Genomic DNA, 27137 nt, shown 5'->3' on the forward strand with positions numbered 1-27137 from the left:
ACATTATGAAAAGATTTGGGTCGTATGATTCATAGAAATTTTTAAAGTACCTAACACTACATTTTGTTTAAGCATACATACCCAGGTTGTACAAATAACAGACATGCAGGGGGATGATAAACCCCAAATGCAGAACAGAGGCTCCATTTTAGGGGGAGACAGGGGACTCAGTTATGCACAAGGGACTTCAAATGTTTTTCTAGCTTTCTTTCAGAAGCTAGGTTGTTCTTATCGTGGGTGTTCATTTTATTATTCTGTATCCTTTATACTTTTCTGATTGCCTGACATATTTAAAAGTACTCTTCAGCGTTAAAAAACGAAAACAAAAGTGTGGGGGGGGGAATTGTGTCTTATTTATCTTTGTCTTTCTGGTGACAATCTAGTGCCTGGCACTCAACAAATGTCGGTGAATGAAAGATCACTCGGCCAGTAAAATCGTCGGAGCCAAAGTTCAATGTCAGGTCTCCCCACGCCAAATCCCAAGTCCAGGGCACACCCCACACACTGTTCCCCAGCCCTCAAGTCCGGGGAGGCTGGGAGGGAACAGCCATAATGCAGGCCCCAGCCTCACTCAGCACTCTCTGTATCTGAGATGAATTACTGAATTACAGGGTACAGAGAAGGAACAAAACGGCTTCATTAATCGGAACTCTGCAAATTCAGAATCTGGTGGCCTAAATTTCTGTGAACCATACTGCCAAAATCTTTTAATAACTTGCTGTTTATCCGAAACCTTTTAAGATTTATCTATACGGTTGCTCAATTCTTTTTTTTTTTTTTTTTTTTTTTGTATTAGTGCATTTAAATCTCTCCATGGAACAGAAAAAGGGGGCTTTCTAAGCCAAGGTTTGACCAAAACAGGATTGTGGGTCATATCTGACGCATGCAAGAGAATAAACAAACAGCCTTCAGCACATTAATTCTTTGTGTGTGAAGAGATGCCGCTAATTGCAGATGCGTTTTATCTGTTTGTTAGGCCCCTTGTGGAATGCAGACTCTTGAGAAAAGCACTTCTCACCACTCAAAACCCACCGAAGCATGCCCAGCCCTGAGAGGGGCTTCTAGGAATGCAAACAAGCGGCTGCCTCTACAGCAATCAGCAGAGTTTAACTGCCTGATGAACACAGGGGAGGGGGTTATTTTTAAGGAAGAGAAATAGGTCCTACCTACTCCTGTGGGAGACTGATTATTCACTTACCTCCAGAGCTAACAGTTTTTGAAGGGTTGTGAGTGACACTGGTGGCGGCCAGAGCTGGGAGAAGCCCGTCTGGTCATCCATCACATCATCACACACCTGTCTGCACAGCAGATGTCTCCCCCTCACTGATGTGCCTTCCAGCAAGGTCTCTGCTTGGTAACATAGATGAAGGCAGTGCCACGCTGTACTTGATGGGGGAAAAGATGACGATTCTCTTCCAAAACTCTCATTCAGACTTTCCAGACTGTCTTCTTGCCACCAGCACCCCCGACCAAGGCAGGCTGCGATCAGTTAAACAGTTACTCATTCACTCAGTTACCAATTTAAATTTAATAGGGGGACTTCCCCGGCGGTCCAGTGGTTCAGACTCCGTGCTTCCACTGCAGGGAGCACGGGTTCCATCCCTGGTTTGGGAATTACGATCCCACGTGCCAGGCGGTGGGCTAAAAAAAAAAAAAAGAGAGAGAAAACAAATTAATAAGGAATTTCCTGGTTGCCTAGTGGTTAGAATGTTGGGCTTTCACTTCTGTGGCCTGGGTTCAATCCCTGGTTGGGGAAATGAGATCTCGCGAGATGTGCGGCGCCACCAAATAAATAAATTAATAAATTTAATAAAATCCCCATTTGTGCCACCCACCATGTTAGATGCAGGGGTGACAAAGATGACTAAGAGGGTCACTACCCTTAGGATCTCAGAGTGAAGCTAACAGCTCACTGTGAGTCCATGTAATTAGGGCAATGACAGAGGGAATTACGGAAGTGAGGTCCCTGAGGAGGGCGGGGCTGCCTGCTACCTCCCAAACTCCCTCCTCCCCCACCCGTACCCAGCTTGCCATCGTGCCCAACACCCGCTTGCCAAACTCCTTCCTCCGAGCCTTTGCCCTGCCGTTCTCTCTGATAGTGATGCCCTTTCCCACCCCCACCTGACTGCAAGCCCCTGCTCCTCCCCCAGGATTCAGCTCAAAATAAGCCCTAAATTCAGGTGGGTGGTTCATCTGGGAGGATGCGATCAGGGAGGAAAACCCTAGGGATTCTTTTTAATGTTTTATTTCCTAAGGAGGAGGTTCAGTCTATCATCCTATATGCCTTTCTGTGTCTAAAATATTTCATCGGAATGTATTCTCTTTTTTTAAAATACATTTATTTATTTTATTTATTTATTTATTTTTGACTGTGTTGGGTCTTCGTTGCTGCACTCCGGCTTTCTCTAGTTGTGACGAATGGGGGCTACTCTTCATTGTGGTGCGCAGGCTTCTCATTGCAGTGGCTTCTCTTGCTACGGAGCACGGGCTTTAGGCGCATGGGCTTCAGTAGTTGCAGCACGTGAGCTCAGTAGTTGTGGCTCCCGGGCTTAGTTGCTCCGCGACATGTGGGATCTTCCCAGACCGCTCCAACCCGTGTCGTCTGCATTGGCAGGCGGATTCTCAACCACTGCACCACGAGGGAAGCCCCGGAATGTATTTTCAAAAGAGAGTCAGTTCAGGGACTTCCCTGGTGGCACAGTGGTTAAGAATCCACCTAACAGGAATAAAGACGCAGAACAGGAACAAAGACGCAGAGGTAGAGAGTGGACTTGAGGACACGGGGAGAGGGAAGGGTAAGCTGGGACGAAGTGAGAGAGTGGCATGGACTTATAAATACTACCAGATGTAAAATAGTTAGCCGGTGGGAAGCAGCCACATAGCCTAGGGAGATCAGCTCAGTGCTTTGTGACAACCTAGAGGGGTGTGATAGGGAGGGTGGGAGGGAGACCCAAGAGGGAGGAGATATGGGGATATATGTTTATGTATAGCTGATTCACTTTATTATACAGCAGAAACTAACACACCACTGTAAAGCAGTTATACTCCAATAAAGATGTTAAAAATAAATAAATAAAAGAATCCACTTGCCAGTGAAGGGGACACGGGTTCGAGCCCTGGTCCAGAAAGATCCCACATACCGCGGAGCAACTAAGCCCGTGCACCACAACTACTGAGCCTACGCTCTGGAGCCCGCGAGCCACAGCTACTGAAGCCCGAGCTCTGCAACAAGAGAAGCCACCGCAATGAGAAGCCTACGCACCGCGATGAAGAGTAGCCCCCACTTGCCACAACTAGAGAAAGCCCACGTGCAGCAACGAAGACCCAACACAGCCAAAAATAAATAAATAAATAAGTTTATTTTTTTAAAAAAGAGTCAGTTCAAGCTACACCTCCACCTTGATCCCCACCTCCTGCTATGTTTCCTTGTCAAGAATCAAACTCAAAAATCCCTTACTGTCAGTCAAAAGCCACGTTGTGTTTCTAAAGATGTGTGGAAATGACTGTCGTCAATCTAGGATCCTGGTTCCCTTTAGGGTATGGAATGCAGTTGAGGAGGGATTGCTGCTGGGGCTTCAACAATAATAGCAATACTGCTATTTCCTTAACTGGGTGGTGAGGTGTTTGTTTTATGTCTAAAATATTATGTAATAAATTAAACATTTAAAAAAGCAATTGTGTCCAGAGTGAGATGGACAAGAAGGCAGCAGGAAGGGAGAAAGAGCTTTAGAGAAGTTCAATAAGAAAGAGCAGAGGTGACTCGCTCTCTGCTAGGCATGGAGGGCACATTGAGAAATCAGGTTTGACTGCTGGTGCGGAGCAGAGGGCAGAGAAAAAGGCACAAGGCTGCATCTCGCTGTAGTGAGCCATGTGGTGGTGGCTAAGAGCATGGACGCTGGAACTGGACCATCTGGGTTTAAGTCCCAGTGCAACCTCTTATCAGCCCATGACATTGGGTAACTGACTTCAATTTCCTCATCTTGAAAAATGCTTGAGGGGATCAAGTGTGTGATGTAGTGTGTGACACTTGCACTGGTTGGAATCTAGCAACTGCTGAATATTGTCATTACTGGCATTACTACTGCTTAGTCACATGACCCTGAACAAGTCACTCCAAAACTCAGTCTCCCCATCTGTGAAGTGGGGACCTCGTCATATCGCCCAAAGAAACTCATGTGAATGAAAGCGCTTTGAACACTCAAGTGTGATTCATCAACAAGAGTTAGTAATAAATAAGAAGCTGTAGGGGGAAAAAGACAACAAGAGAAGGTAAGCTCCATGAGGGCAGGAGCTGTGTCCATCACTGTGCTACCCCCCAGTGCCTGGCACAGTGCCTGGCACAGCACAGACACCTACTATTATGAACTGACTTGTGTCCCCCGCCTACAAAAAATATATGCTGAAGTCCAAACCCCAATACCTCAAAATGTAACCTTATTTGGAAATAAGTCCTTTACATAGGTAAATCAAGTTAAAATGAGGTCATCAGGGTGAGCTCTAATCCAACAAGACTAGTGTCCTTATAAAAGGGGGAAATTGGGGGCTTCCCTGGTGGCGCAGTGGTTGGGAGTCCGCCTGCCGATGCAGGGGACACGGGTTCGTGCCCCGGTCCGGGAGGATCCCACATGCCGCGGAGCAGCGGGGCCCGTGAGCCATGGCCGCTGAGCCTGCGCGTCTGGAGCCTGTGCTCCGCAACAGGAGAGGCCGCAACGGTGAGAGGCCCGCGTACCGCAAAAAAAAGGGGGAAATTTGGACACAGAGACAGACACACAGAGAGGGAAGACAAAGAATCAGAGAGATGCATCTACAAGACAAGGAATGCCAAAGATTGCCAGCAAACCTCCAGAACCTAAGAAGAGGCAAGGAAAACTCCTTCCCCTGCCGGGGTCCCCAGCTACACCCCCCCCCCCCCCACCGCGTCCCATACCGGTCTGAGGCGTATTAGGAACCAGGCTGCACAGCAGGAAGCGAGGGGTGGGCAAGTGAGCGAAGTTTCATCTGCCGCTCCTCGTTGCTTGCATCACCACCTGAACCATGCCCCCTGACCATGCAAAAACTGTCTTCCACGAAACCAGTCCCTAGTGCCAAAAACGTTGGGGACTGCTACCCTACAGGTCTCAGACGGAGCACGGCCTGCCTACACCTTGGTTTCAGACTGCTAACCTCCAGCACTGTGAGACGTTACAGTCTCAAGCCACTCAGTTCATGGTACTTTGTTATGGCAGCCCTAGAAGACTCATGCAGCCAGTAAATATCTGTTGGATGAAAAAATGGTGCTTCTGGTGAGAGACGGCATCTCTTCACCAGCAGAGGAGGACGTATGTGTCCAGAGAGGTGACGGGGAAGGTGCCTCTCCTACTCTGCAGTGGGTGGGGAGCAGCAGTGGACAGAATAAGGCAGAATTGAACCTGAGTAGTCCCATGCCAGAGTCTGTGCTCTTCACCTCTGCACTGGAGAAGCCCAGCTGGCCCTAGAGAACCCTCCTTGCCCAGCCTCCTAGTGGCCTCCTCCCTCCCTACCTCTGCTCTGGGTAAGCAAGGAAAAATGGGACAGGAGATAATCAAGAAGGCACTAAAAAGGGAAGCAAGGATAGCATATGATCCTGAAACTTCAGGCGGACTCATACACAACACTTGCTCACAGACGGATGCCAGTAGCAGGAGGCCGGGTAATCCCCAGTCCAGAGCTCCCACCCCACCCCCACCCAGATGGGGTAGAATCGTCATCGGACACAAACCACAAGTGGTTGTGCTGCTGTGGCCATGAGGCAATGATTCTCTGCCAGGCAGAATTTCAGAATCTGATTGCTGAAGGGGCCCTCAGCGTGTTTTCTGGTCTCACTTCCTGCCTTTCCTCATGAGCCCTGGCACATCCAGTGATGGAGGCGGTGAGTCTCCAGGGACAGTTTGGACCCTCCACTGATTGGTGGAAATTCCTCCTTGCTCTTTAACCTGAGCTCTGCCCATCCCCTGGTCTGCCCTTCAAGGCTCCCCAAACACCCTGACACCCTGACTCACTGCTGGCGTCTGCCCACTGGAGGTCATGCCATCTTGGAGTCTCCTAGGGATGTGGACAGATGCCAGGCACCTACACACCTGGCCAAGGCAAGCTGGGCAGAGAGAACATTCGGAACTCTTAGAACTCTAGTTCTCAGCCCTGGCTGAACCTGCACATCACGCCCACCCCCCCACCCCAGCACCGAGCCTTAAAAATTCCAATGACTGGGAGTTCCCTGGGGGGTCCAGTGGTTAAGGCACAGAGCTTCCACTGCAGGGGGAGAAGTTTGATGGGATCCTGGGATCTAAGATCCTGCAAACCACGTGGTGCGGCCAAAAAAAAAAAAAAATGGTTAAAGAACATAAGAGAGGGACTTCCCTGGTGGCACAGTGGTTAAGAATCCACCTGCCAGTGCAGGGGACACAGATTCCAGCCCTGATCCGGGAAGATCCCATGTGCCGTGGAGCAACTAAGCCCATGTGCCACAACTACTGAGCCCGCACTCTAGAGCCCACGACCCACAACTACTGAGCCCATGAGCCACAACTACTGAAGCCCATGCACCTAGAGCCCGGGCTCTGCAACAAGAGAAGCCACCGCAGTGAGAAGCCTGCGCACCACAATGAAGAGTAGCCCCCACGTGCAGCAGCAAAGACCCAAAGCAGCCAAAAATAAATAAATAAATGAATTTATTAAAAAAAAAAGAATGTAAGAAAGAGTCACAGATTTAGAAAGATATTTAATTCAGCCTAAAGACAGGATATTGAACTAGGTAACATCTAGAACTCTCTCACATGCTTCCTTCCATGATACCTATATCTGTGTCTATATCTGCATATCTATCTATATCTTTATATATAGATACATAAAGATATGCTTTGGGGAGGGTATCTGGACATACTGCTTTTAAATGTACTCTAGAAAAATTTTAAATCTAAGAATATCCAGGAATCTTTAGTAAAAGAAGGGTAAGGAGAGACAATAGAGCTATCAGATATTAAAGCGTATTAAGTAGCGATAAGAATTTTTTAACGTGATTAGTTTATCAATAAATGAGATAGATTTAAAATTAGTGGAATAGAAAACTCACAAATGCACTTGTGAAGGTAGTTTTTGACAAGCATGGAATTTCAAATCGTGATGAAAAGACTTTTTCAATAGTGTTAAGATTTGGGGAATTCATGCGGAAGGTTAAAAAAAGGCGTCTAGCATCTGAAGCCCAGGGGAGGAGGGGGGAGAGGCAGCTGAGGAAGGGGAGCTGAGAAGGATCCTGGAAGTGGGGTGAATCCAGGGAGGGGTGTTGCCTGTGGCTACAAACACAGCTGATGTGGATTACAAGTGAGGACAGTTGGACGAGGGGCCCAGAGGAAAAGATCCTGTTTATCAAAGGCCCAAGAGGGAAATGGCTGAGGCTGGGACGGAGAAGCCAAGGAAGGGAGGTCTAGCCAGAGAGGACAGTGGGGCCTGAGGGCCCAACAGTAAGAGAGGATGCTGGCCAGTTGGGCAGCCACAGGGCTTGGTTCCGGGCACGGCTGTGAGAAATCCTGCAGCTTCCCTGTGTCCAAGTCCTCACACTATGGTAAAGGAGTCTGAATGGCTGACTGGGTGTGTGTGGGCCTAAGGAGAACCCCAAGGAGGGTGCTGGAAGGATCAGGAGCCAGGACAGACTATAGGCCCCCAAAGACCCCTTTCCCTTCCTTCTCCGTGGAACCTTGGGCTGTGGCCGCGGTAGGCTCTGGACACGCTCATCACGTCTCCTCACAACTTAGTCTCCTTGGGAACTTCCTCTCAGAGCCACTGGAGTGGGTTAGGGATGGGGCAGGGGAGGGGGCCCATCCTGGTTGTCCTGAGGCAGGAGACAGCAGGTGCCCAGGGGGCTGATCTGGGCGTTTCCATCTTGGATGGGGTCCCGGGAGGATCTCTGGGGCAGGTGGTCTCTGGAATGTCCATGCCCACAGGCAGCCTGGACACAGTGGCCAACTGGGGAGCCAGCTGTCCAGTCTGTCCGCTGCCAGGCCAGGCCTATGCAGTCCCCTCCCTCCCCTGGGTCCACAAAGTCCTTTTTGTTTGCGGGGCAGGGGTGGACGTTCAGCCATGGAGAAATGGGTGAACTGAGCTCTGCTGAAAGCAGCAATAACATCTCCTTCTCTAGGGGAGAGGGGAGCCACGCTTTCTCACTCCCACCTGCCTTAAAGGCTCAGGGTGCAGGCAGCCCCTCAGTCCCCACAGAAGCTGTCCTCCTAAGGAGGCCAGTGGAGGACAAAGATAAGGTAAGGGGGGGTGAGGGGAGCTCCCAAGAACCACCTTGGAATGGAGCTATTCACTTCAGGGCTATGCAAGGCTCCGCAAAGTAGTAAAATGTATGGCTGCTTCCAGTTGAGAGCACTTCCCACACGGCTGGCGCTTTGCTAAGCCCTTAACTTCCTTCATCTCTTTGAAGACAGGAGAACACAGTGGTCAAGAGCTCGAATACAATCAGATAGCACCAGCTGCTACCCCAGTGAAGCAGGAGTTGTGGGACCTTGGGCAAGTTTCTCAACCTCTCTGAGCCGAAGTTTCCTCATCTCATGCCTCTGACCCCAAACCCCACGGTACTAATCACACAGTCTCCTGGGGCCACCTTCAGTGCCTGGACCCGGCAGCAAGGAGCCAAGAGTATTAAAGAGGAAGGTTTTTTTTTTTTTTTTTTTTTTGCGGTACGCGGGCGCCTCACCGTTGTGGCCTCTCCCGCCGCAGAGCACAGGCTCCGGACGCGCAAGCTCAGCGGCCACGGCCCACAGGCCCAGCCGCTCCGCAGCAGGTGGGATCTTCCCGGGCCAGGGCACGAACCCGCGTTCCCTGCATCGGCAGGCGGACTCTCAACAACTGCGCCACCAGGGAAGCCCAAAGAGGAAGATTTTTCAGGCCCGGCATCACAATCCCAGACAGAAGCTCCCAGCCAGGGGTAAGCCCTTGGAGGGCCCAGGATCCTGGCCTGAAGCCCCCCCAGCCCCGTTGAACAGGGGAGGGGAGGCTCCTGAGTTAGAAGCAGAACTGGGATGGATCACAGGGCTCGGGACTCCTGGTCCAGCGCTCCCTTCACAGAAGGCCCTCAGGGAATCTGTGCTTTTCGGTATACAGGCCCCAGAAGACGAGTCTTTCCCTCTTGTCTCTACCACCGGAATACCCAGAATAAGTAAAACCATACAGACAGACGCAGGTTGATGGCTGCCTGGGCAGAAATGGGGACGGTGCTTCCTTTTGGGTTGATAATGTTTGGAACTAGACGGAGGTGGCAGTTGTACCCATTGTGAAGGTACTAAACGCCACTGAATTGTTCACTTTAAAATGGTTGATTTTATGTTACGTGAATTTCACCTCAATTGAAAATAAGGGTACCTGGGGAATTCCCTGGCCATCCAGTGGTCAGGACTCTGCGCTTTCACGGCCAGGGGCGCGGGTTCGATCCCTGGTCGGGGGAACTAAGATCCCGCAAGCCGCTGGGGCACGGCAAAAAAATAAAGAAAGAAAAAAAAGAAAAAAGGGTACCTGTAGATAAGAGATTACAGGAAGAAGAGTGGGCAAGTGCCAAAGGGGGAAGGGAAGGAGAGCCTGATGTGAGGGAGGAAGGAGGACGTCGTTGCAGAAACAGGGGAGTTGGAGGTGGGGGAAAGGCTTGAGGGGGGCGGTTTCCTAGGCTGCAGGGGAGGGTGGCCTGGAGGATGCAGCTGGTTGAGGAAGCAGAGTTTGATCCCGTGAACTTGGGAGCCCCTGCCCTTTAGAGGAAGGAGGGAGAACCAGGAGGGGGAGCGGGGCAGGCGCTTTTAGCCTGCGAGCCGTTTGCTTCCTCTCAGACTTTAGACTGGATGCTCCCGGGGGTGGGGGCAGGGACCTCATCTTCTTAAATGCTTTTAATTTTCAGAGCAGAGCATCATCAAGGTAGGCAGTTCCTTTAGAAATCCTGGCACCAATGGAATGAAATCGAACACATTAAGCAGCAGGAAGAGCACCCACCACCCTCCCACAGCGGGGAAGTGAGGACGGCACTGAGCTGCGTGTGGGTGCCACCTCCGGGCAGCAGGGGGGCTGCCGAGACCTCCCAGGGCTGAGGGGCCACCTGTCACCTCCTTGCAGGCCCCAGAGCCCCCAGAGGACAGCACCCACCGGGGGTCTGGGATGGGGGGGAAGGGATTGGCTGAGCACCGTGGGCTCCTTTGTCAGACCCAGGAAGGAGAGAGGGGGCAGCTACAGGAAGTAAGGGGGGGGAGAGGTGCTCCCTCCGGAATCTCTCCAGCCACTTCCCTCCCCTCCGGCTCCCACAGCTCCTGCACATGCTCAGTGTGCCCTCGAATTGGGTTCGCTGGGGGAGGGCCTTGACTGGCATCCCCACTTAAAGGGCCAGTGCCATCCTTGCCCGCGCCCAACGGGGCGCAATGGGAACTGGCCACCCTCTTCACTCATACCGAACTACTTCACCTCAGACCCCATTCCCCACGTCCTGGCAGCTCCTCCCGCCGCCTCAGCTGCTCTGTGCACCCCATCACCTCTCATTCCCTGACCCCACTGCAGGCAGGGACTGTCCACTGGACACAGGGGTGTCCACCTGGGGTGGGGAAGAAAGGAGGATCCCAGACCAGGGTACGAAATCCCTCCTGGGAACTACCTGCCTCTCTGGGCCTCCCTCCCCCGGCCCAGCTGACCGAGATGGTCCTGGAAAGCAAATGGCCATGAGGGAATGAGGCACTGAGCATCTGCTCTGGAAAGGCCTGGGGAGAAAAGGGGAGTGTGTCTAAGCCCGGTTTCCCCAGCAGATAGGGTGGTGAAGGCTGTAAACTGGAGCTTCCTCACTGAGGTGGGGTCCCAGGACCAGGCAGCTCGAGAGGGAAAAGCAAAAAGAACCCGCATCTGGCCACCGGGGCTGAGCTGGCCGTCCCCAGTGCCGATCCCCGAGTCACGCCAGCTCTACCCTGGGTTCTGGGCACTGAGGTCAGGGACCCAGGTGGGGGGAAGGAGGTGACACTGACTCTTCACTGATCCCTCTCGGCCCCTCCTGACACTCTCCCATCCCACACCCTTCTCCTCTGGTTTTGTTTTTGTTTTGCTCCTCTGTTTTCTTGCCCCATCCTGGGCCCCACCAGCCTTGGGAAAATGAACCCACCTCAGTGTGACCCTGACCCAGAGCCCTTCAGCCATTGTGTGTGTGTGTGTGTGTGTGTGTGTGTGTGTGTGTGTGTGTGTGTGTGTGTCTGTCTGTCTGTTGGGGTTGCAGCAGCTTTTCTCTTTCCAGGCTCCTCAGCTCCTTGACCAAGAAAGGCCAAGCTCCTCACCTCTCCCCTCCCCCGTGTGCAGCTCCTGCCTGCTCAGGGATACACCTCCAGCACCCTCTCCCTCGACGCTGCACCCACAGCCCTCCCCCACACTCCGGCAGCCCTCTGGAATCTCCTCTCCCCTCCTAGTTACTTTTACACACACACACACACACACACACACACGCACGCGCGCACACGCGCCTCCGGGTAAACAACCTTGTCCTGGCCCTGGCCCTCCCCTCTCCCTCCAGCTCCACGCTGAGGAATGCAGCAGCTGGGAGGCTGCCTGCACCCTGCCCAGGGGCCTTCAGGTCCCTGGCTAGCACCCCACAGGGGAAGGCCGGCCTAGGGCCAGCTTTCCTGGAATCCAAAAGCCGCTTCCTCTCTGAGCCTTGGGTTTTCCATCTGCAAAGTGGGGACAATCTTTCCTCTAGCCCTTCCTGACAGAGGTGTGTGGGATCAAAGGGGAGGGGGCTAGGACTCCCAGCCAGGGTTGGGTGGGGGGAGACCCCAAAGATGGGAGATTTTGCTCTCTTAAAACCCATCCCTTCCTAGGATCCGTTCTGGCCTTACTTCGCTGTAGAAGACGCTGGAGAGGTCTGGGTGTGACAGGGCAGAAATGAAAGTTGTCCTGGCAACACACAGGATTTTTCAACATTTCCATCCCAGCGGCTCCCAGGCCTGAGCCCTTCTCTCGCCCAATGCGGCCTGTCAAGATGAGCTCTCCTGGAACCGAGGTTAGGCTGGGCCCGCCAGGCCTCTGCCCCTCCCTGTGCACGGTGGCAGAGCCAATACAGGCTCACTGGTGAGTTGACTAACTTCCCCTCCACCACCGCAGCCTGACACTCCGCAGCACAAGAACAAGAGACAAGGTGTCTGGGGAGAGGTGGGTCTGCGTGTGAGGGGCGTGTGAGCTCGCTTCAGAGCCCAAGACTGCTGGTGGGTTGGTGGCATATCCGGGCTGACTCAGCTCTCTATCAGACAGACAGGTGAGGGGCTCACCTCAGAGGGAATTAACCACACAGGTGATTAGGCTAAAAACAGCAGGATGGCACCCCGAAAGCCAAGCCTCCGGCTCTGCTAAGGATCGATCCCCTGTCCATCCAGCCTTGGGCTTATTTTCCATCAGGAGAAAAGTCCCCTTGAGCGCTTACTTGTAAGCGCTCTTCTAGGAGGTCAGGGGGCAAACCTAACCTCCTGCCCAACCCCCAGCTGGGTGATGGGAGGCTGTCAAGCACAGAGAGACACAAGGCACCCAGACCTTGTCCAGCCCAGCCGTCTACACTGTGGGGAGGACAGGGAAAATACAGGGAGCCTGGGAACAAACCCTGAAGAAACCCCTGGACTTGGGCCTAGCCCTCTCCCCTCCCGGGGAGTCCTCAGGTCCTCACAGCAATCTTGCATCTTAAGTCAGGCTCTGGCTGAACCTGGTGACTCCTGACTGAGACCCCTCCCGCCTCTGCCTTCCTCTCTCTAAAACCTTCAGAGCAGTCTGATGGCCCCCAGATACATGGAGCACATTTCAGAGAGACGCTGAGAAGCCCCCGATGCAGGGGTCTGCTGTCCTCCCAGGCTGGGGGCAGCCCCAGGCCTCTCTGCGATGGAAGTGCTTTGATTCTCAGAGCAGCCCTAGTGAAATCAATGCTAGCCACTCCCATGTGATCTCACCAAAATCATTTAATTCCTTTGTGAAAAATAAGATGACATCAAAGAACAAACTGTGGAAATGACAAGATGGAAGCCGGAACCTAAATTAGCTGTTCTCAGGGGGCGCAGAGGTGCTGAGACCTGCCTCCTTGAGACTCGGCTGGCCTGAGTGTGTACAAAACGGGACTTTCTCCTTGGGTCAGCCTGGATGGGGGGGCACCCCTAGGTGCCCCGCTCCCCACCACGGCGGCCACCTTCTCGGTTCCACATCTCATTCTCCTGCCGAAGCCGCTGGTTCTCCGTCCGGAGCCTCTCTACCTCGGCGGCCAGCTCCTCCACCTGGCGACAGGGCTGCTGGCTGGTGCAGCCCTGCAGCTGCTGCAGCCTCCTCGTCTCCTCCTCGGCCTGCGACAGCCGCCGCTCCAGATCCAGGTAGTCGCGCACCAGCTCCTGCTTGCTACGGCCCTGCAGGCTCTCAGTGTGGTAGCGCTCATAGGCCTCGGAGAAATCCCTCTGCTGGAACTCCCCATGGGCTCGGCCCCTCGAGTCGCTGTCCCCGGCCTCACTCTCCCCACTGGAGCCTGGGTGGGAGGCCCCTTGGGGCACATCCAGGTTGGGCTCCTCGGGGTCTCTGTCGTTCATCAGGAACTGGGTGGTATTGTAGGGTGCCACAGGCTGGCCTTTGGCAAACATCTCCTCTCGGACCCGGGAGGCCCGCTGGCTCTGCCTCTCATCCCGCTGTTGCTTCTCGGCCCAGCTCAGCTCCAGGTAGGGCCGCCAGTGCCGCTTGCGCTTTGAAGGCCGCCGGCGGTGCTTCTTCCGTGCCAGTACGGCCTCCACTGAGCAGCGCCCTGGGCTCTGGGCCCGGGGACCCCTACCGTTCCAGCCTAGGCCACTGCCGGGAGGATCTTCCTCCTCTGAGTGGCTCTCCATCCGGGGTGTCAGGGGCAGGGAACCTCCAGGGTCATGAGGCTCGGGGGCTGTTTTGGGGCTCCCAGGAACACGAGAGGTCTAAAGAGAGAGGAAAATGGAGGACAGATCACAGATGGCCCGTCCCATGGTACAATCCTCTGTTCATCCAGCCTGAAGCCGACCTGCCTACACCCAGCTCACTTGGTCCCTCTCTAGCCTCGCACCTTCTACAACCATTTGTCTGATTCTGGGCTTACCTGTCTGCTGTCTGTCCCCCAACCCTCCCCAAGCAAACTCATGGTGAGAGCCAGAATCTTGCCTGTGTATTTCACTCTGTAATTTCAATGCCTGAAACAGCACCTGGCACAGAGCAGACATTCAATAAATACTCTTTGAAATGGGATGGGAAGCGGCTCCTGATATATTATTGGTTGATCAGAAGCCCAAACGGCGCTTGCTCTTCCCTCTTCCTAGAAAGCTTATCTTTCAGACAGAGCTGGTTTCCTTGCAAGTGGCCTGTACAGTCCCCCAGAGCCCCCCATTCAGAAAAGCCCCACGCCTTGCTTAATGCTCTGCTGTCATTGTCTTGAACTTCTTAGTAATTTTTGAATCAAGAGCCCTTTGCACTGACCCCACAAATCATGTTGCCAATCCTGCTTCCAGCTACTTGCATAACTGATTCTTTTTCATCCTTTAGGGTTAAGTTCCAATGTCAGCTCTTCAGAGAGGCCCTCCCTGACCACCCTATCTAAGTAGCCCCCATTCCCCTTCCCGGTGACTCCCTGTCATGTGACAGTTAATGTCCCACTTAGCATTTAGCACATTACCATTTACCACTTGTCTTTCTCCTAGAAGAATGTGTCGTGTCTGTTCAGCTCACCACCGTGTCGCTAAGCATGGCCCAAGGTGAGTGTTCAATTAATATATGTTAAATGACATAAGCCCAGAAGTGGGGGGGGGATCCAAAAGATATTGGAACATGACACTCTCGCTTCTGTCATTCTAGGGTGAATGGAGTGTATTTATTCCAGGCAAGTTGGTATCACTCTTCTACATGAGGGGCAGGAAAGCACTAGGGAGAGGAAGGGCCAATCTCCAGTCTGTAGCCCAGAGAATTCTACACCTTATCTAAGAGGTGGAAAGGATTCTGTCAAGCGTGCGTGTGTTCAGGGCATCTGTTTATCTCTGCCGTGGTGAGGGTGGAAGTACTGAGTCTGGGGGAGGAGAATGAATTGCTGGAAGTTTGTGGTTTGGGGAATTCTAATAATAACCACCACCACTGGCACAGTGTTTTATAATGTTCAACACGGTTCAGAGACATCTGAGCATGGGTCTACACGAGTGTAGGGAGTGTACCAGGGGGTGCATGCAGCCCTGTTTAAGAGTCTACTCGAGCGTAGGGAGTGTACTGGGGGGTGCATGCAGCCCTGTTTAAGAGTCTACTCGAGCGTAGGGAGTGTACTGGGGGGTGCACGCAGCCCTGTTTAAGAGCTGGAGGTGTGTTAACGTGCGTTTTGGAGACCCCAAAGTTCTGTTCATAATTTGGGATGGGGTACGTTGGAGTGTGTGTACGTGTGTGTTGTTTGTTGTGTTGTATTGTTACTTTACCTGCAGGGAGAATGTCATAAAGTAACAATACAATCAAGAGTGACAGGCCTTGTCACCACCAGTGTCTTGGGCCAACTGAGAAGACCTTCTGCCCCACCCAGGAAGAGGCAAGGCCACTGGAAGTCCGAGGCAAGGGGGCTTGCTTCGGTGCGCACCATCATTCACCCGTTCCCAGCCCCCCACCCAAGTCAGCCCTGCCCCTCAGCCCCACATGCTGTCTCCCTCCTGAAGGCTTGTCCCCTTTCCACCATTACCACTATTGCAGATAAGCTGTGTGATCCCGGGTGAGTCATTTGCCCTCTCTGAACCTTCAGGCCCTGACATGCCATGAACTCCAAATTAAATAACTCTGGAAAATTTACTGGAAGTAGCTAGGTAGGGTGGATCAGAGGACTAGAGTTCCCTTCTTACCTATAGGGAGCTGTGGACTAGGGGAGAAGAATGGGCAAGGTGGGGGCCGGTGAGAGAGAGCATAGGGTGGGAGGGTTTGGGCTCCTGTTGCCAGATCAGAAGGTGATGTTCTCTGAGGGCCTGATACAATCTGTCTCTCCCCTCCCTCCTGGGTGATTTCCTACCTCCTAACCTCCATCCTAAATTATGAACCGATGGCTCAAACTCTTCTCCCTGCTTCAGACTTGGTTCACAGCCTAGACAAAATGCAAGGCAGTGTTTAAGACGCTAAGTTTAAACCCTGGGTCTTCTGCTTGCTGGCTGCATGATTCTAGAAAAGGCATGTCAGCTCTCAGAACATCAGCTTCTTTGAAATGGAAATAGTAATTTCTACCCTGAATGGCTACTAGGATTTCATGAGATAGCGCAGAATTAAATCTGCCATATTGCTCAGCGCGTAGTGGGGACTCATTTAAAAATACTGGTTTTCCAAATCCACTAACACATCTGAGACAAGCAGCCAGGATCCCAGTTGGCAGGACCCATGCGCAGGGCACTCAGGTGGTTGGGAGAATGGGGCTTACCTTGGCCTCCTCCAGGGCTGCTGGTGACTCTGTGTTAACAGTTGGTCTGGTGTGGAGTAGCCACCTTCTTCTGTTCCAAATCTTTCAGCAGATGCCTTTTAACTAGTGACACCTGCTTTAAATAATAGAAATCTAAGTCCCGAGGGAGAATTTTCAGGAAGACTCTGGCTACCCAGCAAATTTTTACCAAGTTAGCGGCAGCCATTTTGTAGCACCAGACCTGCACACCCTCATTTTCAAATGAAGGGCCGCCTCCAGCCTGGTTTTCACACCTAACGCCAGCAAGGGGTCAAATGGAGATTAAGGGGCCATCTCCCCAGTCCTGTTCCTCAGGCCCCAGGCCAGGGCTTACATCCTATACTCTTCTCCTGAAACTCACTGAGGCAGGCTGGCAGTTAGGAAGCTAGGCCTAAGCTTTGTTCCCCCAGCAACCAAAGAGGGGAAAAGACTGCCTGGGGAGGCGAAGACACAGCAATGACCTGGACAGGCTGGGAGTGGAGTGGGTCGGTGGCTCCGACAAGCCCGAGGAGGAGTCCTTTCCCCACTGCCTCCAGCGGCCCCAACCTTGACTGCAGGCCCCCACCTCCTCCCCAGGCTGGGCTCCAGAAGTCATCACCTCAAAACACACGACTGGGCCCAGCCTGGGGCTGAGGCCTTTTCACCTACAGGGCCTGGCCTGCCTCCCTCCTTCTTCTCAGGATGGGAAACGGAGGAAAGGGTAAGAAGTCTTCGCACTACAGGCAGCTGGGAGGGAAACCCAACAGGGATAAGGAAGGATTCCTTGGAAGAGGGGAAATGATCCGGGAAGGAGATTTTGCAAAGGCGGAACTGACCTATTTGCTGTCAGGGGCTATGCACAGGACTACATCTGTGTGTCTTTCTGTGCGACCGCCTGTCTGCAATTCCCAACGGCTCAGCCCTACCTCTTGCTGCAGTTGCTGCAGCTCTGGTCAAGCCGCTCAGGCACTGAGGTTGGGGGGAGGTCCCCCACCCCGTCCTGGCAGCGCGGTGCCTGCTGGGGATTGTAGTTCTTCTAGCTAGGGAAGGCGGATCAAGATCCTGTAATTTCAACAGACACACAGAAAACTCTAAAACCCATCTACCCTTGCGCGAATGGCGTCCCGCGCTCACCGGTGCCCCTTTGATTGGTCCACTCGCCTGCCAATATTCCCTTTTTCGTCAACGATTAGCTGTGCGGAAGCACAATCCAATCGCCTCTCCGAGCTCAATTAAAGAGTTCATTGATGGCGTTAATCTTTACTGGGCAGAAAACAGATCCGGCTGAGAGGGGAGGGGCTTGGACGCGGAGGGATCCTCGGCCCTAGAGGAAGGCGACGAGAAGGATCGGTGGCCGCCGCCGCCATTTTGGGCTGGGAGGAGGCAGCGGAGGGACTCGCTGCGCAGTGAGAGCACCCCATGGGGGGTGGTCCGGGCGCGGGGAGAGGCCGGGCCGAGTGGGCTGCCTGAAGTGGCGGCGCCGGGAGACGGCGGGGGGTGGGACCGGGGACCGCGGGGGGGTGAAGGTTGGAGTCTCTCTGGCCGGGCCCGGTCCTCAAACCATCCCGGCAGCCCCGCAGCCTCGCCTCTCACAGAGGGCGGGGTTCTTGGGTAATTACCGCGTATTTCCCGAGACCCCAGCTGAGTAGAGACCGGGTGAAATGACTCTCCTTTGCTCTTTCCACGGGGGCGCAGATCCCGATGCCGAGCTCCGCTAAGTTCTTTCCCCACCCCCATGCGGCCTGGGTATAGCGGCGAGGCCCGGCGTAGCGGGAACCCCCACTTCGATGGGCGCCGCGGGGGCGGGTGGAGGTCGCAGCTCCGACTGCGCGTTCCTCTGGCGTGGCAGTCAGCTGGAGACTCCGAGGGCAGAGAGCCAGGTGCACCCACCATCTCCCCCCGTACACCAAGGCCATCCCGCGGCCAGGGCTGTGATCAGGAACAGCCTTCTTCCTACTGTAGCAACCACTAATTCTCCCCAGGGACCAGCTAGATCGGGGCACGTGGAAATCTCTGAGCGCTCTTGCCCTCGAGATCTCTCCTGTCCAGCCCCGATTCTCTGAACGACCTGACCTCGCACGTCGCCAGCCGCTTTGGGAAACTCCAAAAGTGTGCTGTTCCACGTCTCTTGAAGGTTTACACCAAAGGGGTTTGCGCTTTTGCCCTTTGCAGAGTTGGGACACAAAACAACTTGGAGTCGCCACGGTTCTGGGAATAAACATGGAGTGGCCCATTTCGGATGCTTCAGGAACATCTGTTTGCATTTTGAAATCTGAGCCATAACTTTTACCAAAACTTTTGGAGATGGCCGCCCTCCTAAAGGAAAAAACGAACTAATTCCAACGTAGTCTTTATAAGGCTACAAATTCTTTCCAGTTTAAAGAACTTTTCTCCCACAGACGAAACAAAATGGGGGAGTATTTTGCCACTGGTGCATTGTTACTAGGGAATCTCTATTTTGAAATAACAAGTAATTGAAAGTCATTTCTGTGGATCCCAGATGGCCACCAAAATAGAAATTGCAATTTTGAGCTACTTCATATATGTGGCGTTTGGGGGAGCAGGGGAAACCTACTTTGAGAAAATAAACACTCAACCGTATAGCTGTAGCAGCTTCTTAAGGATTGAAGTTTGATGTGAAATTCTTTTCTTGAATTGCAGATGAAACCATTTTGTTTCTTACTGCTTGAAATCTAAATTCAGAGAGATTCATAGGTCAGGGGTAGCTTAATGTTGTTGCTAAAAGGTCAGTTGAAATTATGCCTAGGTAGACTCGGAATTAGGAGAGTGAATGGGCGGTGAGCTTTATCTTAGAGGGTACCTTGTGATGCGTCTCATTGCTGATTACAGATGGTCAAATCGTTCCGAAGCATTTGGCCTTAATAGCAAAGTTTCTTCAGAACTGAAGCCCTGTTCCTCCTATTAATAAAGTGATTTTTTTTTTTTAAGTTGTAAGAGTGACAGTTCCATAGCTTTAACTGTTTTCTCCCTTTGCCCCCCAGATGTTCTCAGAGAAAGTCTTAGAACTGGATTGCAAAAATACGATCACCTTTGACTCAGGTTAATCTAAAATTTGAACCACTTATCCTAAATAAAGCTTCAGGACACTTGATTCATGCTGTGGGTTGACTTGGCTTATGTCATGTTCACTTCACACTGTTGTTCAGATCAAGAGAATATGCCAGTTAGGAAAAGCTGACACTAACTTGGTAGGAGTTAAATAGTTATAGCTGAAAGGGGCTTTAAAGATTATCTTTGTGGTTCCTCTGTCAAGAATTTAATGGTGGAGGATCGCAGACTGTGATTTATCCTCCATTGTGAAGTAATCTATAGTTAAACCTTTGGAAGCTACTAAGTGGAGAATACTGTACCAGGTGCAGAAATTTGGTACTTGTTTTTAAAGATGAAAGCTTATCATATTTAAGGTTGACCCATAAACTTTTCCTTTCCTTGATAAGAGAAGTTGGGAGTAAAATCAGTTCATTTAATGGTCCCTTGGTTATCTACTGAGCAAAACACAGCACTGGAAGTTAGGAACTCCCAGGTTCTATTTCTGTGTGTGCTACCACAGATTTGGTTGGCTTGGCTAGAGGCCAAATCCTGAAGATGAGGCCAAACTGGCCGTTTTGTTGCTGAGTCTATTGTTGTCTAACTTTCGACTAGACCTTCAACTTCCTCCTCAGCTCTCCTCTTTCAGATGAGTTGCTCTGTGGTTTATGACAAACCCTATATGCCTCAGTTTCCTAATTTGAAAATGGTATCAATGCAGCCTCCCTCATAAATACCTTGAGTAACTACTCTTCATTGGCCATGTAAACATTTACTTGCTCTAACTTCGTTACTTGGAAACTTTAGGACTTCTGCTTCAAAGGTTATTTAGGGCATTTGGGAGGCCTACCTTACCAAAGTGTGGCCTTGGTTGCCATGGGCCATCCAAATAGGTTGAACGAGGGTCAGTCTCAGGGTACCAAGCAGTTGTTACCGCAAGTCCTGGATGTTTTACGTCTGCCTGATGGCCACCTCCTGGGAGTAGTGGCTATGCGTGAGCAGCATTCATTGACAGAGGTAGGAGTAGTTCTTTGCAGCAGTCCTCCTCTTCAGGATGAAGATACTTGCTTCCGAACTATTTGATTTCCAGTTAGTTTTTTACTTTGTTTAGCCCTCACCATCCTCTTTGTATTTTCTCTTTTTAAATTCAAATGTTTGCTCTTTTAAATGCACTTTTAGTAAGACCCAGAGAGGAGGGTAGAACTAACCTCCTAGACATTCCCCTCCATCCTCTGGTTGGTCTTCTGCCTTTGACTGAAAGTTGTCCTGGAGTTATCCAGGTATGCAGAATTGCGTGCTTAAAGCCAACTTCAGAACTTCAAATCTTCTCTGATGCTCTGGAGTTTAGGACAAATTCTACTCGGTAGTTTACGAGAGCAGTGATGCTGTCATTTTCTCAAATTCTTGTGCATGGAACACTCTACAATTCCTACATTTTCCTTCAGGAATATCCTTTTTGATCACCGTAGATCCAGGGCTTTTTAACACTTCACACACAGTCAGTGGATGTATCAAATAGAATGTGCCTTCAGATGAGGGTTTACAATACGCTTCTGAATTTTTGCTCTTTTTGGAAAATTTTAAGCCAGATGTAACTGCTCTTGGTGCTGTATTGAGGGAAAGAATCACACTAGCTGTTTCAGGAGGCTTACCAACAGTTCCTGGTACCAGCTCAACCATTTGAAAGAATTTTGTTGGTGTGCAGAAGTTTGTTAGTAAACTACTAGGATTATTCCTGCTGTTACCCATGTTACATCATTTGTCATAATTGGACTGCCTCTAAGTAAAGCCCAAGAAAAACTTCATTCAGGAGGATTTGTGAGAGCTGTGTTATTGATCTGTCTGAAACCAGCCTTTGTTTTTTCAACAAGAAATGAGGTTGTATGCTTTCCAGCATTCAAGGACAACTGGCAGAAATTGGCCAAATCGTGAATCTTTGCCACCTAGACCATATATTTTGTCTTACTTACAGAGTATGACTATTACCCTTTGGTAAGCAGATCCCACTCTTCAGGGCCTGAATTTGACATTTTCTTTTAAAAATTAGTTTTTATTTCTAGCAACAACCATTTACACTTTACACGAGAAAGGATAGTGGAATTTTATTCCAATAATCTTGCTTGAGAAATGTGAAAAATCATTTAAAAGAACTCACAAACTCAGGTGTACTTAGGTACAAGTACAGTGTTATTTAACTCTAGCCAGCTTTTCTGTCACACTGTTGTGAATACTTGTTTCCTTTCTGGTGGTGTAAGTGGACAGGGGGACACCTGTAGTACATTACCTAATATTTGACTAAACATTGGTTTTCTGAAGGTAGACTATTTAGTTGTGGATTTTGTTTATTTCTGTAGATTCCCTCTTTGATTTCTCTCACTTTTGAAGTCACTGGGTTAAAGTATATTTATTTATATTTCCCCAAGCAAAGGATTTTTATTTTACTCTGAACAAAGTGAAAATTAAAATACTGATCAAATGGGCAACTGCTCTGGTCTTAAAAAGAACCAATAATGATACCAATGGTACCTTACTTTTGGATAGCCTATTTTCATGCTGTCTCCTTTAATCCTTAACAGCAGTTATGTGAAGTAGGCACGGCCCCATTTTGCTGATGAAGAATTAGGCTTAGAGAGTTTAATAAGAGATGCGTCCAGGGTTGTACCGCTAGTATTTGTCAAAGGTATAACTAGGAGCCTGGTTTTTGACTCCTAGTCTGGTCTAATTTTATAATGTTTCCTCTCTTTAGATACCTAGTCCATTTTTCAGAACTAAACCAATCTGGAGCTCCTTGGCTTGTTCCCCTGCAAACTGAAATCTAAAGGGCTCCGTCTCTTGAGGGTCACTTTAGGTTATAGGCTGGCCCAAGAAAAGTTTTCCTTACTCAGAGGAGGATTAAGCAGTCCAGCCAGCTGTCTCCAAAATTTGGGAAGTGCTTTGCCCTGGCTGGATATCCAGGCCCCAGTATAAGAAAGAGAACTGAAATTGCTAATGTGTAAGCATGATCTTTGGAGCAGCTCATTTACAATGTTTAGCAGAAAAGCCTTTAGTGAAAGGCTAGAGTGGACTTGAGGATCAGTTGTCATGATCCTGTTAGTATAGGTAGTTCAGAGTCTTTTCTCTCTGCCCTTAGAGCAATATGTTAGGTGTTTCAATGTAGAAAGTGGTGATAGAAAACTGAAATTTTGCACAAATCTCATCATTCTAAGAGCATAAATGCAGTAAAATGTCGGTGCCTTTGAAAGCAAACTTCAGACAAAGTTGCATATCTCAAGGTAAATCAAAGTAATTTATGACAGTTACTTAAAGCTAAATATTTATATATATTTTTAAGACTGGATTGAATGTCTCCTAAAACTTACACTTTTTCCCTGATGATAAATGCACTAAGAGTCTTTCTAAGACTAATAGTCGGGGAAACAAGATGGTTATATTTAAATCCATCTTGTTAAGTAAGAAGAGTTTCTGAAATCAGAGGTCATCACTGCTGCATCCTATATAGTTCAGTCAAAATGAGGCTTCTGCTGTGCACTGTAAAGGCAGAGGGCAGTGTTGCTGCTTCTGGGACTGCTGCATGACGTCATAGCAGAAGGAAAATTAAAAACACAAAAACTATTTCAAAATAGACTTTTAATGTAATTTTTAGGCCAAAGGAAAAGCTGATCATACATCGTCTCCAGTGGACCATCTGCCAGAATAGGGCCAGCTCAGTCCAGCTTTGAAGGCCCTGAGTCAGGCTTAACTGCCATAATTTCCCTTGATTCATGGATTTGTGTTGCTTCTCATGCATCATAAGGTGCATTTCACTCTTGACATACCCACCACCTCCACTACTTCATTTAGCTGCAAAAGCAAGCTTCCCAATGGGAGGTTTTTTCCCAAGGGTTCTTAACCTTCAGGGAGTTTGATAACTTCATGTTCTCTCGAACCCTCGCCCCAGAAAAATGTACACATAATACAAGTCTACATAAAATTGCATGGGGTTCATGGAGCCCAAGGCCCCCTATGGTTTCTAAGGCCCCATGTGAAGGAACCCCTGTGCTAGTGATTTGAACAATGCAGTTGCTCTAGGGAAACACTGACACAGGGCAGGTAAAGATGGGCTGGGTTAATCATGGTGACAGGAGGGAACAATCTTACAATTTCTTACTATTTTGATTTGGGGGCAGAAATTAATTCTCAGGGCCTCCCTGCATTTTCAAGAGCAGAACTACTCAAGGACTAAGCAGCTATCAGTAGTTTAGGAGATTGAGGAGAATAGCGGCTGTATAGGGAAGATGCATGGTTCCCACTTGGCCCCTAAGGACTTAATTTAGCTCCTTAACCGGAAGCTTTACATTTGGTTTGCAGTGAGGGGGCATTTCTAATTTTAGTTTGACTCTCATGGAAAGGTGGACAGCTTCTATTCCTTTTTTTTTTTTTTTTTTTTTGGTATAGGGAGCACCTAAGTATTGGACAATTAGGGTTAAGTCCTTGGAATGCCCCAAATGGCCATTTCCTCTATAAATATAATATTCTCTACCTCTGAATATTTTAACATAAAGAGCTGCCTCACAAGTCTATCCAACCATTGCTTGCACTAAGAAAGCAAGAGGTTTACGAAGAGCCTTTTCCAGGCATCCAAGAACAACTTCCAGCCTTATTGGGAGGAGAGGGGAATTACTAAAACCACACTTGTAGGAATGAAATGAGGCTGTCAGTTGTCGAACCTGACAAACTGCCAAATTAGGCTCACGTTTTTGTTAATAGACTTTTGAACAGCTTTTGAGAAGCAGAATTAAAATTTTAAGCTGCTGATTGTAGTTACTTTCTACTCCCCAAACACCCAACACTGGTTTATTTCTCCAGCATCAAGAAAGAAAACCAAGGCACTAGAAAACAAGCACACTTAAGTACTGAAGATAATTAAATCTTTATATTTTGCCGGAACTGTATATTGTAGCACACTAAAACCCATTCAAGGGAAAACTGGGCAAATTGAAAATTCTCCCATTAAAGATTGTTTTTTGAAAATGGACAAATTAGATGATTCCTTTACCCCCCCCCCCAAAAACGCAATCACATAAATCAGTACTATTCTGAATTAGCTCTAGAAATCACACTGAAACTACATTACATTTACAAATATTAGATTTATTATAACTAGAATGAATTGAATGGTTCTCAGATTTGGCCACCTTATAGCTCCATTTAAGGAGGGGATTTTTAACAGAAAAATGCTTTATAACTTGGTCAAATTACACATTAAAAAAGAAAAAAACTCCTAAAAAGGAAAACAAGAAAAGCAACCCTTCAGTTTCACATAATTAAAGAACAGGAGAAAGCACACAAGCTACATCATAGCTAAATTTACCAAACCAACCAAAGCCAGGGGGGATTTCTTTTCTGATTATGTGTCATAAAAAGGTCCACTGTCTTATATACACATGTATATAATGTTACATTCCGTCACTGTAAAAAGTCCCCTTTGCCCCCCTCCCCCCCAAAAGTTTCAGTCTAGTCTCCAAACTTGGACAGCGGTGCTCGCTCCTGCTGCCGGTGCAGTTCGTTCTCCGTCAGCAGCTGGAGGTTCTCGGCGCGCAGCCGGTCTAGCTCCAGCTCCAGCTCCCGGACCCGCGCGTCGTCGCCGCCCAGCCGCTTGCTTTCCAGCCGCAGCCGGTTATTCTCGTCCTCCATACGCGAGAGGCACTTCTCCAGCTCCAGGTACTCTTTGATGAGCTCCTGCTTGCTCATGTTCTGCAGGCTCTCCGCGTGGTACCGCTCGTAGGTCTCCGAGAAGTCCCGCTGCAGAAACTCGCTGCCGTCTCCTCCCATCCCGTCGCTGCCCCCATCCTCCTCGCCCGCTTCTTCCATAAAGTCCTCATCGCTGGTGTCGTCAGATTTGGCAGCGGCCCGTTTGGGATAGAGGCCGGTTTTAAGATCCGGCTCCTCCTGGTCGTGATCATCCATGAGGAACTGCGTGGTGTTATAGGGAGCCACTGGCTGGCCCTTGGCGAACATCTCGGCTCGAATCCTCGAAGCTCGCAGGCTCTGTTTCTCATCGAACTTTTTCTTCTCCTCCCAGGTCAGCGTGTAGTACGGTTTCCAATGCCGCTTCTTCTTGGAGGGGCGTCTCCTATGTTTTTTCTTGCCCAGCTGTCTCTGCTGCTGTCCCCACGCCTCCTCGCCCCCTGCGGTAGAAGCTCCCAACTTGTTGGCCTTCGGCCTCTGTTCCCCTCCCGCCGCCGGCTGGGGGGAACCGCCAGCGGACAAGTCGTCCCCATTCTGGCCCTTCTCACCCGCTTCCGGACAGCTGGATTCTGGGCAGACCTGGGTCTGCACGGGAGGCGGCTGGAGCTCCAGGCTCCCTTCCCCGCCCAGCCCCGGAGAGCCACCCGACTGGGGGGACGCTCTCGATTGCCACCTACTGTCCTCCTCGGGCACCCGCTCCTCCGCGCCTGGGGGGCGATCAGAGTTCGGCTCTTCATGGACAGCAGCAGCACCTGTACAGTTGCTAGTTTGAGGCTGGTGCTGATACTCTGACAAGAGTGGCTCGGCCATTGCTAATAGAATCCTCTTCTCGGAGTTTGAAGAATTTTGGCTGTAAGTCCTTAAGGAAAAAAGGGTTTTCTTTTCTTTCAAAAATGTCCAGCACAGTCCTCTTCGGTCTGTAATTCCTGCAGTGATGCCTTCAGCCAGTCCTTCTGTCAGCAAACTCCAGTTGCAATTTGGGGGCGCTCAAGTCAGTAAAGGGTTAAGGGCCCACAGCGCGGCCGGCTAGCGGGTCCAAGGGGGTGCAGCAGCAGGAACAGTAGGTGTTGTGCAGGGGGGGGTGGGCCTCAAGCCTCCCCGCAGAGCGCCCCCGCGATCAAGGAGTTGGTGGGCAAGGAGATTAGGTTAAATCCAACGGGCTAAACCCAGCCCCGAAGGGGTTAAAACTACCCGATGACGCTGACTCCGAGGGGCCGGATCCACAAAGGGTTAAATCCCCTGCCGCAGAGCCCACAAGGGGTTAAAGTCCCAGAGCCTCCTCCTCCCACTTCCACGGGTGTCGCTCCAACCCGTGCTCCCACTTCCCTAGGCCCGGCCGGAGCCTCAGCCGAGGACAGACAAACTCATCTCCCCTTTGGCTCGATGCTCTGCTCAGCTCAGTTCTCCTCCGCCTCCTCCTCTTTTTCCTCCCTCCCTCCCCCCCCCTCCGACAGCTCCTCTTCCGCCTCCTCCCCCAACTTCCCCTCCCAACCTGCCTCTCCACCTGCCAACTTCCAACTGCTGCCTCCCAGCCCTCTGCTCCCCTTTTATATAGAAGACGGTCCGCCCCGCCCATGCGCATGCGTAACGGGGTCCCCATCGCAGGAAGCTGGGAGTCGTAGTTCCCATCTTTCAGGCCCGCCGTCCTCTCGCGCCGTGCGACGTAGCCAATCCCAGGGCGCGTCGGGGGCGTCTTCCAGGCCACCTCCTTCCATCGTTTATCCCTCGCTAGAGAAACGTGAGCGCCCATTGGTCAAGAGGCACATGTCTCGCCGAGGAAGGAAGGCCGATCGCAGAGAAGATGGGGCGGGTTCTGGACCATACCATTCTGCTTCAGGAATACGAGAAGATTCGATGGCCTATGAGGGCCCGCACAGAATATTTTTATGAAAAGGTGCGTCCTAAAGGCTACTATTGTATTCTGTCCTCAGCGGAAAGG

The 27137-nt window shown here is 50.7% G+C and overlaps 2 protein-coding genes and 1 long non-coding RNA gene across 3 annotated transcripts; 1 reads left to right on the top strand and 2 right to left on the bottom strand.

Moving 5' to 3' along the window:
• Nucleotides 1–7468: 7468 nt before the first annotated feature.
• On the top strand, nt 7469–12951 carry LOC125962131 (uncharacterized). The gene is made up of 3 exons (XR_007473582.1): nt 7469–10033; nt 11841–12090; nt 12772–12951. It is a non-coding gene; the product is annotated as an uncharacterized LOC125962131 (long non-coding RNA).
• On the bottom strand, nt 12945–17240 carry HEXIM2 (HEXIM P-TEFb complex subunit 2). Its single transcript, XM_049702300.1, is given in 3 exon segments — nt 12945–13943; nt 16427–16462; nt 16464–17240. Coding segments are annotated over 3 exon segments (993 nt in total). The 5' UTR covers nt 16632–17240; the 3' UTR covers nt 12945–13154.
• A 7121-nt stretch (nt 17241–24361) lies between these two features.
• HEXIM1 (HEXIM P-TEFb complex subunit 1) lies at nt 24362–26661 on the bottom strand. Its single transcript, XM_012539146.3, has one exon. It carries the CDS (start codon nt 26006–26008, stop codon nt 24965–24967), a length of 1044 nt encoding a protein of 347 aa, XP_012394600.1. The 5' UTR covers nt 26009–26661; the 3' UTR covers nt 24362–24964.
• Between the last annotated feature and the right edge of the window lie 476 nt (nt 26662–27137).

This window comes from Orcinus orca, chromosome 19, assembly GCF_937001465.1.
Source record: "Orcinus orca chromosome 19, mOrcOrc1.1, whole genome shotgun sequence".
Classification (NCBI taxonomy): domain Eukaryota; kingdom Metazoa; phylum Chordata; class Mammalia; order Artiodactyla; family Delphinidae; genus Orcinus; species Orcinus orca.

What these genes read in the sequence shown, in the direction of transcription:
- HEXIM1 (XM_012539146.3), bottom strand. Translation starts at nt 26,008, where the DNA reads ATGGCCGAGCCACTCTTGTCAGAGTATCAGCACCAGCCTCAAACTAGC.